The sequence below is a fragment of the Mytilus galloprovincialis genome, chromosome 12, assembly GCF_965363235.1.
Source record: "Mytilus galloprovincialis chromosome 12, xbMytGall1.hap1.1, whole genome shotgun sequence".
NCBI lineage: Eukaryota > Metazoa > Mollusca > Bivalvia > Mytilida > Mytilidae > Mytilus > Mytilus galloprovincialis.
Window position 1 is genome coordinate 20,328,205 of NC_134849.1, and position 11,238 is coordinate 20,339,442.

The 11,238-nt window shown below is 32.7% G+C and overlaps 1 protein-coding gene across 1 annotated transcript; it reads left to right on the forward strand.

The window, feature by feature from the left end:
- The first annotated feature begins 5,611 nt into the window (after positions 1–5,611).
- Positions 5,612–11,115, forward strand: LOC143053837 (toll-like receptor 4). Its single transcript, XM_076226629.1, has 2 exons — positions 5,612–10,057; positions 10,757–11,115. Exon 1 carries the CDS (start codon positions 5,995–5,997, stop codon positions 8,488–8,490), a length of 2,496 nt encoding a protein of 831 aa, XP_076082744.1. The 5' UTR covers positions 5,612–5,994; the 3' UTR covers positions 8,491–10,057; positions 10,757–11,115.
- Positions 11,116–11,238: the final 123 nt, after the last annotated feature.

Genomic DNA, 11,238 nt, shown 5'->3' on the forward strand with positions numbered 1-11,238 from the left:
TCTGTTGAACAGTTTATTTGTATTTTACTGGACGTACTGATGTGTGATAGGTTGAGATCTTACATAACCTATTTAACCCCGCCGTATCTTTTGATATGTTCTATAAATAAAAAAAGGATTAACTTATTTAATAATATGAAAAAGCAGCAAAAATATCAAACTCATGGGTAAATTTAAAAAAAGGAATTCCAATAAAAACACACAAATTCTAAGAGGGACGAAAGATACCAAAGGGACAGTCAAACTCATAGATAAATGAACTGACAACGCCATGGTTAAAAAATAAAAAAGACAAACAGACAAATAATTGTACACAAGACAAAACATAGAAAACTCGTCAACAACCAACGGAACGAGTGAATACACAACTTAGATTGGTTCTCTGTCCTTTTTGTTCGGCTCTGACAAATACCCACATGTTTCAAGGGAGAGGACCAGCCTAATACACAACTGTCATAGTCCTGACTTGGCCGTAAAATCATTTTCCTGTTAAAACAGGGATTAAAACTTATGTCATTGTTTATAATTTTGTTTTATTGACAAAATTTCGATGAGTAACTCAAACTGACAATATAAAAAAATGACAATAGTTAAAATTCAGCAGCCAACAACCTGTGCAACCATGCTTCAAAACATAACTATTCAAAGAAACACTTACAAACAAAAGAGGTGATTTTGAATTAGTTGACAATAAATTTGACAAAGACGCCTACAAAAACGTTTTTATACGACCGCAAAAATTGAAAATTGTTTGGTCGTATCTTGGTATCACGTTGGCGTCATTGTCGTCGTCGTCGTCCGAAGACATTTGGTTTTCGCACTCTAACTTTAGTAAAAGTAAATAGAAATCTATGAAATTTAAACACAAGGTTTATGACGACAATAGGAAGGTTGGGATTGAATTTGGGAGTTTAGTCCCAACAGTTTAGGAATGAGGGGCCAAAAAGGGCCCAAATAAGCATTTTTCTTGGTTTTCGCACAATAACCTTAGTATAAGTAAATAGAAATCTATGAAATTTTAACATAACGTCTATGACGACAATAGGAAGGTTGGGATTGAATTTGGGAGTTTAGTCCCAACAGTTTAGGAATAAGGAGCCAAAAACAGGTCCCTAATAAGCATTTTTCTTGGTTTTTGCACAATAACTTTAGTATAAGTTAATAGAAATCTATGAAATTTGAACACAAGGTTTATGACCACAAAAGAAAGGTTTCGATTGATTTTGGGAGTTTCGGTCCCAACGAATTAGGGACCAAAAGGGTCAAAATTAAACTTTGTTTGATTTCATCAAAAAATGAATTATTGGGGTTTTTTGATATGCCAAATTTAACAGAGTATTCAGATTCTCAATTTTTAGTCCTGTTTTCAAATTTCAAATGAAATATTCTTTGAAAATTGGAGTTATCTTTCTTTGTCCAGCATAGTAGTTGAATCAACTTAAATCATTGTTTTATACAATATACAATGTATATTCACTTTTACTACCAATTAATAAATTAAAACAATCTTTACCATTCAGTGATTACAAGCACTTTTTTACATTTTTAATATTTCATGATGTATTTAAATGAGTAGTTATTGTTGCAAACTCCATTAGAAATTTGAATTGAGATCAGTTTTGGAAAAAGGGAAATGGGGATGTAAAAAAAAATTTGGGGTGGGGGGGGGTCAATTTTTCTCATTTCAGATTTCATAAATAAACAAACATTTTTTGAGAGGATTAATATTCAACAGCATAGTGAATTGCTCAAAAACATTTTTTTTAAGTTCATTAGACCACATTCATTCTGTGTCAGAAACCTATGCTGTGTCAGCTATTTAATCACAATCCAAATTTAGAGCTGAATCCAGCTTGAATGTTGTGTCTATACTTGCCCCAACCGTTCAGGGTTCAACCTCTGTGGTCGTATAAAGCTGCGCACTGCGGATCATCTGGTGGTTGTTGATATTATATTGACAATGACGTAGTTAAAAGGCAGTGGCTATTTGACCGGCACTGAATAAAACTTCTAATTGATGTGATTAGTAGAGAATAAAAAAAAGCTTTATTATATTAAAAATTGAACGATGGATAGTCAGTGCGTGAATTTTTCTTGCTACCTGATTGGAAGATATTACGAGACGTGAATAATCAAAGTTTATTGATTGGTTAGGACAATCCAAACCTAGTAAATGTCCTTCAATCCCGTAGAGTATCTGCTTTGTCCTCTCTATTTTAGCAATTAGATTTTGCCTGGTCATTAATCATGCATATTCATGATATTGGTACACAGGTAACTTTTATCTATAAATAGTTTTCTGGAGTTTCGTAAACAACAACGTTTAACGATATATACTACTTCATAACGTGTTACCTCACGTGTGAGGTAAAATTTGTTGATTGATGCACGTGGCTATTCTAATAAATGAATTATTCTACAAAGCGAGAGCACTTTCCATTTTCCTCAGCTAAGAGTCGACTAGCCCTTTTTGAAAGGCTAATGCTTGTAATAATTTAAAATCATTTTATCACAATATCAAGCATTAATAAAAATACAGTACAATCAAAAATAAAAGATTTAAGATTTTCATAAATAAATAATTTATCACTTTATAATATTAATTCAAGGCATGAAATTAAATTTGTAAACATTATTAAATATATTTTTTTCTAAAATATTTATAAAAAAGTTGATTTTCAAATCTATGTAAAATCTATGGTTTAAATATCCTGCCAGTGATAAAAATGGTGTCATCATTAAACAGACATTACAGACTAAATTAATAGTTGTTTGCTATGAATTTCAAATGGACACATGATTTAACATTTGTAATTGTTACAAAACCAACTATTTGCTCTTGGAAGTTGTTTTAGTCTAGGACAAGAAAAATGTTGCCACTCCAAACATAAACTACACGTTACCCTGGCTTCCTTTGAATCTACATCATGTGTGCATATGTTCCATATGTAGATAGGGTTCTTTTTTCTTCTCTTCATATACGCTCTAAATAGCCAGGGGTGTAGCTAGGCCAAAATGGTGTGTACTCAATGTCGGGGGTAAGTCATACGACGAGGGGTCTTGGGCCGCCTAATTTATCAATAGATAAATTATTTTATATCTAATAAATTATTATTAAGCTCTGGTGTTTATAGTGAAAAATCCTGCATTCTCGCAATTTCATGGGACTTAGCATGACCTCACAAAAATGATATTTTCAGTATCTAAAAATCAACTTTTGAAACTAAATTTATGATAAATAAATTTGAAGAAAACATAATCATTATTATTTAGAGAAACATAAACTTCTAATGTGTATTGGGTTGAACTAGATTGGATAATAATGAACAGCGTCTGTGCAACTTACTTGATATTTTTGAAATGAGAAAATACATAAATAAATACAATTACATTTCTCTATGTTTTAGTCTTTTTTTCAACTTTTAGTTCTCAAATATAATTCTAAAAATCAAGGACCATTTCGATCCGTACTTTATTTGGCCTTTTTAACTTTTTGGGATTCGAGCGTCACTGATGAGTCTTTTGTTGACGAAACGCGCGTCTGGCGTATATACAAAATTTAGTCCTGGTATCTATGATGAGTTTATTTCCCTTCTTATACTGAAAAAAATTGCGTCTAATGAGATTTCTTTTTTTTCACTGTTCATGTCCATAAGATCAAACCAGATAATCGCTTGACTATAATTGTATATCTCAAGTCTTTTCATGGTACTGAAAGACCATTCTGTCATTGCATCGGCAATTGTTTTAGATAAGAAGTTTAAGTGTTTATATGAGCAACAGTAATACAAGTGTTTAAATAGAAAATTTTGATATTTGATTATTATTCTTTATATTTAATTCCAGTGAGATATGATTTAATCAGAGCCGGCTAAATAGCAAATTTGCTATTTTGCCGGTGCCGGTCAAATAGCAAATTTGCTATTTTTGCCGGTGCCGGTCAAATAGCCACTGCCTAGATAAAAACGGAGTATTTGCAGTACATGACGTATACAAAGCACACACTTTCTCAGTGAAGTTAAAAATAAGTAGAAATGATAACAAAATGGAAATAAACGTACTGTAAAACAAATCTCATCTCGTCAAAATTGATGACGAAAGACACACGATAGCACGAAGGGAAACTAAGCAAAACTGCAACGCTTACAAAAAGGTACACAAATCCATATTTGTTTGTCTTTATAGTGATTGGGATTATAGAGGGGGAGGACAGGGGGTACCCTTCTCCCTTCTCTCATCCCTCTTCTCCTTTCTCCTACCCCCGTTCTCCTTTCTCCCATTAGAATAAAACATCTCCTTTTGAGATATTTTTTCTTAAAATATTAGAAAATTTTTTAAAAGGAGAGATATTTTATTTTTTCTCCTTTCTCCAACTTTTTCTCCTTTCTCCCAGCCTTCCTCTCCTTTCTCTTACCCCTTTCTCCTTTCTCCCACCCCTTTCTCCTTTCTCCTACCCTCTTTCTCCCTGTCTCCCTTACCCCTGTCCTCCCCCTCATTATAATACAATGTTGACTGCTGTACTCCTATTTTTGACATTTGTACTTATTATGTCTGTTTGTCCTGTTCACACATCGTTGAATTGAATGATACACTATGCGCGAATGAAGTTGGTATATTGGTGCATAGGTCAGAAATATCTATTATTCCAAAGTTAAATAGTCTCGTTTTTCATTGATTGTAGAACAATACTAAGGTGACCACTTTTGTCAAACTATACGTTGTAATTATCTAGAAATGCGACAGAGAAAGCTATATCAGTCTGTGGCTTCTTAATCTCTAGTTCAGGTGGATATTAATAGGTTCCTATCAGAAAAGTTTGGATTGTTAATAGAAAGAACAATATACTAGTACCAGAATGTACAATTGAATGATCAAGCGAAACGCGCGTCTGGCGGACTAAATTATAATCCTGGTACCTTTGATAACTAGCAAGCTCCTCGAAGGAACTTCTATGCAGAAGAAAGTGAGAAGCGAGTAAACAAATGTCAAACATACCTATCCCCTTTCGTCCAAAAGTCGGTTTTTTCACTTCTAATTTTCGTAGAACATGTCTTTCCATTCACTATAAAATGCTTTACATGCATTACTTTTCATTGTAGATAAATTATGAAATGGAACTCTTAACAACAACAATAACGAAGAGTACAATCCCCTAAGGCATTTTCCATGGGCTTTAAATCTTCATAAAACGGGACCAAGTATTGTCTAACTTTTACAAACTTAAATTTGAACTTGTTCTGCATGTTTAGACAGTACAGTATTACAATAAACAACTCGAAAATTTCAATACCTGAATTGCAAAATATTTTCTGTTATTTTTGTTTTTTTAATTATGTAACAAAAGTTCTATTTTCTTCTAAAGATGTCTATATTTCTAACTGTTATGTGGAAACATAACTCAAAATAGCAAATGCACATAGTAACCATGTCAATTACTTCTTTTCAAGTTTTTATTCACGTAAATTACAATTATAACGTATATCCTACTTTCAGAAAATGCATCATTTATTGTTTTTTAAGTAGGTTTAAGAACACACTGAATCAGACAAAGTACGTCTGTATCTAAAATTAACAAAACTTTTTCTTTGTCTGTAAAAGCGGAAATAATTAAAATGTCCTGTTAGATGTTTGAATTTCAGTGTACAATTTATCAGCTTTACAGGGCAAACTTTTAGAATCCTGTAAAAAAAAAATGAAACTTTAAAGCCGTCAACATTCACAGGAAAATATTACTCTGTTACCGAATGTATAGTTTATTATTTTACTCAAATAATTCAGCGCCCTCTTATGGTCAGTGTCATCCAGAGTTAATGTAGTGATGTCAGTGAGTTGAGTATAACGACTGGATTATTCGGGTTATATATAAGTGAAAGGTTTACTAACGCAGGATATTAAATTAGTTTAACTGTATTAACTGACTACTTGTGGTAACATAGATGGTGAGAACTAGAGGCTACAAAATAATTTCAATTTCTCTGCGTTATTACAGCTGCAATGAACGTTCTAAGGATATTCTACTTAGTGTTGTTTTTCCTCATAAATAAAAGTCTATCTTCAAAGTGTAGAACAACTAGAACCGGAAATGATGTTTTTACTGATTGTCATGGAAGGGGTTTCCGGTATGTGCCTAGAAATGTTCCTAACGATACGACATGTTTAGACTTGTCTGACAATGAGTTGTCCGTTATATCTAACTTTGCGTTTTTCAGACTTAAATATGTTTCTAGTTTGAAGTTATCATCGGCTCAGATATCAGTTATCGAGTCAAAAGCGTTTTCTGGATTAGTTAAACTGACTTCTTTGGACCTGCGCAATAACACTCTTGATATCCATTCTTTACTGGAAAATGTTTTTAATTCATTACCTTTTTTAAAAATTTTAGATTTATCACAGAATAACTTCCACCAATACCCTGAGAAAGTTTTAGAAAACTTATCAGACTTAGAGAGATTATCAATCAATGGTATAAACGAACAAACTTTTGGAAACGGATTTCGTTCTCTAAGTAAATTAACATATCTGAATTTTCATCCTTGTTCGATAACTCGAATAGACAATACAACATTTGATGTTTTTAAGAAAATACAATTGACGGAACTGATTTTGAATTGTAAGATAAGGTACGTGGAACCAGGCGCTCTCAATTCATTTCAGTCAATAGAAAGACTCGATATTTCAAGGAACTTTAATAATGTGCGGATATCGTACCTGCTGCAAATACTTAACGGTCTTATGGACAGGAATGTAACATCAATAGACTTTAGCAACAATTTCAGAACTATCCCAGCAGCTGACGTACTATTGGCGTCACAGTTTGCAATGATTGGTGCAGTCTGTGTGAAAGAAGTCGATTTGAGTCATAACCGTATTATATCGATACAGTCAGGCGGAATAAATCTAATGAAACATAAAAATTGCTTAGAAAAACTTATTCTCAAAGAGAATAGTATATGGGGTGACCGTAGCCTTGCCATAGAAATGGTTAAACTGGTTAACCTTCGTTGGTTAGATATATCAAATCAGGCAACGTTACACGTCAAAAACAAAACTAACAAAAACAAAACCGATGTGCGTCGTCTAGATAAGACAGATACAAACTATTTCTCTGACAGATTAACGTTTGTATTCCAACTCCCACATAATCTGCAATATATCGACGCATCATATTTTGGCGAAAGAAATACTCGTCTAAATAATATAAATTTCACAAATGCTGGTAAATTAGATTTCTTAAATCTAGCTGGTAATAAATTCAAAGATTGTCTTGGACATTTCCATGGACTGTCACATTTACAAACACTGGACATATCGGATTTTAATTGTAGTGATCTTGATCTAAAGATGATCAGTTTTATGCCATACCTCAAAACACTAATTAGCAGAAGAACACATTTAAATGTAGGATTACAAAATGATGTAAATGGTGATTTTTTAAAACAGTTATTTGGGCTAAAACAGATTGATTTCTCAGAAAATGAGTTTGTTACGTTTAATAAACACATGTTTGTATCGCAATACCGTTCCCTCATTTCACTGGATTTGTCAAAAAACAAATTTTCAAAATTTCCAATTCAAATCAGCAAATTTTCAACTTTAAAGAAATTAAGTCTCGTTCAAAATCGAATTGTTTTTCTGCTGAAATCTGATATGAATCAACTGGAGAACTACCAACGTGATAAACATATCAACTTTGAGCTCCTTTTGAATGACAATAGTTTCGTTTGCAATTGTGATTCGATCGATTTTGTGAAATGGCTCCAGGAAACAAAAGTGACACTAGATAACAACCGGAATTACTCGTGTATGTATATTGATAACAGCAAGAAAACAACAGTTTATGCATACACGCATCTTGACTTCATTGAGAGTAAATGCCTCAGTAAGATATGGCTTATTATTACAATAATTCTTGTGGTGGTTTTTCTTCTACTTTTCACAGCAAGTTCCTTAGTCTACAAATATAGAATAACTGTACATTTTTGGTACCTACATATCCGCCGGAAGTATCGCCATTACACAGCACTGGAAGGAGATTCTAAAGAGTACAAGTATAATGCATTCGTTGCTTATTGTAATGAAGATGAAGAATGGGTTTGTGGGTCTCTCGTTAATTATTTGGAAAAGACAAATGGTTTGGCATTATGTTTACACGATAGAGATTTTGCAGCTGGGAAGCTCATTATGGATAATATCATAGACGCCATTTTCGAAAGCAAAAAAGTTGTCCTTGTTATCAGTGAAGAATTTCTAAAAAGTTCATGGTGCGAGTTCGAACTTGATATGGCGAGAATGAAAATGTTTCAAGACAACAGAGATATGTTGGTCGTTGTCTTGTTGAACAAACTTTCTCCTTCACAAATGCCAATTTCCTTACAGAGAATTTGGAACAAAGTGACATGCCTAGAATTTGATGAAATAATCTGTACAAATCAAAATGGCAATTTTGAACATTTATTCTGGAAAAGATTATATGAGGCAGTCGTGATGTAAATTGAAATTTAGAAGTTGATCAATAATGCTTATCACACACAAAAACAAAAATAGTACAAGGGTGCCCTTCTCGCACTATTATTTTCTTTTTTCAGTGGACCTTGAAATTGGGGTCAAATTTCTTATTTTGGTATTAAAATCTTATCATGGGGATCATACGTACTAAGTTTCAAGTTGATTGGAGTTCAACTACATCAAACAATACCTTGACCAAAATCTTTAACCTGAAGCGGGACAGACAGATGACGGATGAACGGACTAACGGACGAACGGACCAGAAAACAGAATGACCTTCTACTATCGTAGGTGGGGCATAAAAAACAACACTTGAGATGTATTGCATTCCAAAAGCAATCAATAGAAAATTATCAATAAAGCATATAAAGTTATAAATCACACTGAAAAATGTCGATATTAATGTATCGTGATCTCGATGTAATTTATTCTTTGTTAAATTTATTTGTAAATATATATACAATATATAATATGCTTTATTTGAAAACACTGCGTCACACTCCAATCTGAAACAAGAGGTGAATGCCTACAAAAACAATCACATTCAACTATATAAAGAAATAAAACAATGGAATATTCTATCAATTATAAATTAAACAGTTTCGTAGAGAAAATGTAGGAGTGACACACGGCGTTCCGATCCTTAACATCATGTGAACGTTTCATTTCCGGAATAAACTTAAAATAGCAATCGGCAATCCTCGGATGACTCCGTTGAGGTACGGAATCGGCCGAGTTGTGACGAATTCTTTAAACAACTTTATAAAACAAGTGAGGACACAGATACATAACTTGATACAACATAAGAAATAAAAAGTAAATTTCATTTGTTTTCAAGAATATGGTGCATTTTGTTTATAAAATCAATGACATATATGTTGAAGTATATCCAGGAACATATATTGTGACGTAATATATAATGTTCCCATGTATAACTAACCAAAATGTTCAGCCATATTACCTTAATGTGTATCATTATGGAGATATGTGTTGTCTGTTTTAAATAGGTCGATTCAGAATCAAAAGGACTATGGGTAATTCAATTATTATCATCCCAAAATGAAAATAACATCACGTTATTGGTTGTGTTTCAATTGTTAAGGACGTTTATAACAAAAAGTGACGCTTTGAAAATATTCAGCAAAAAGCTATTAAAAGAAGTCAGTAGAAATAAGTAGATATTGTATGTGTTCCAATGTGACAACTCTCCATCCAATTCGAGATGTGTAAAAAGTAAACAATTCGTTATCAGCCGTAGTACGGTCTTCAACACGGAGCCTTGGTTTACCTCAAACAGCAAGCTTTAAGGGCCCCCAAAATGACAGGTCTAAAACAATTCAAACAGAAAAATCAATGTTCTAATTTATATATAGATAACCAGTGCGTGAACCGGTGACAAAATATTATCGCCCCTGTAAACAGTGGGCTCTTCTGACTAGAGGTAATCGGTAAAGAACAGCGGAAAATGGTGTACATTGTTTACGAGCTTGAAATGAGCTAACACAGACGAACTGAGACGTGTCAACGTAATGTGAATATGATAATGCACCAGGTAAATTATTAATTGTTAAGTTTATCACATCATCGTATCTTCATATGATAGGTAAATAAGTGAATTTTCGATTTTAAGTGTCGTCAGGGTTCAAACCTGGAATCATGCCAACCTTTCATTATTTTTTTTTAATACTAACCTATAGTCGGAACATCTTGATTTTCTCCCAATTTGTAAAGTTAATTATGCTGCTTGACATATATTTTTTTTGGGAAAAAAAATTGATATGCAGTCAAATGTGGCAGTTTTTAATATTTGTTGCTATGTGAAATAAAGGGAAGTAAATTAAAGTAAAAGAAGGCGCGCTTTTTCAAATAGTAAACAATTTAATTCAGATGCATAGTATTTTGTCAAATGATAAAGAATATCGTAGAAACTTGCTAGAAATTCATCTAATTTATAAAAGATGTACAACATGACATACTGAAATCTGAAAAGGGGTAAAACCACCATACCTTGAACAAATTCAGTTAAAAAAAGGGGGGGGGGTAAAATGCTACGAAATTTAGATTTTATTTATTTTTTGTCGACAGCCAAAAGATGATTTGACATGTAACTAACTACTTTTTCAATTTCATTGTAAAGTAAAATTGGCTTTTTTTTGGGTCTTTGTTTATTGTGGTCTGATGTTTTCAGGTTCTCTTTGGATTGCCAAATAATATTATAATCATCTAATTGAATGTTCAAATTATTTTGCAGCGATGGTGTGTATGGAAGGAAGACTGTTATAAAACCCAACAGTTCCGGATGGCCCTTTAAATAATTGCTTAACATCAATAGCGATGTAAGATTCAAGTGTTTGATATAGCACAAGTTTAGCCAGGTTTTCCTTGTAATTGTGGCAGAAAAACCACTAGACTAGTGTCATGCATTGAAAGGATATCAAACTGATATTTTATGGAATGATTCTCGTACATATAAAATCATATGCATAGGAATGTGGAGCTAGTGTCTTTCATGCAGCAATTTTTAATTTCCAATATAAACTCTGAAAAGACAATAGAAATGTGTACCAATGAGAAACATTCTTTGTGAATAAAATCATTCCAAAACTTAAATGTGTCATTAGTGTTGCATTATTTATCAGTAGAGAGAATCAGATTCAAGTAAGATTGTCCAACTGATGGTTTTTGTTTGTAATCGTTTTTGTAAATCTTAGTTGTTTTGACAATCCGGGATGT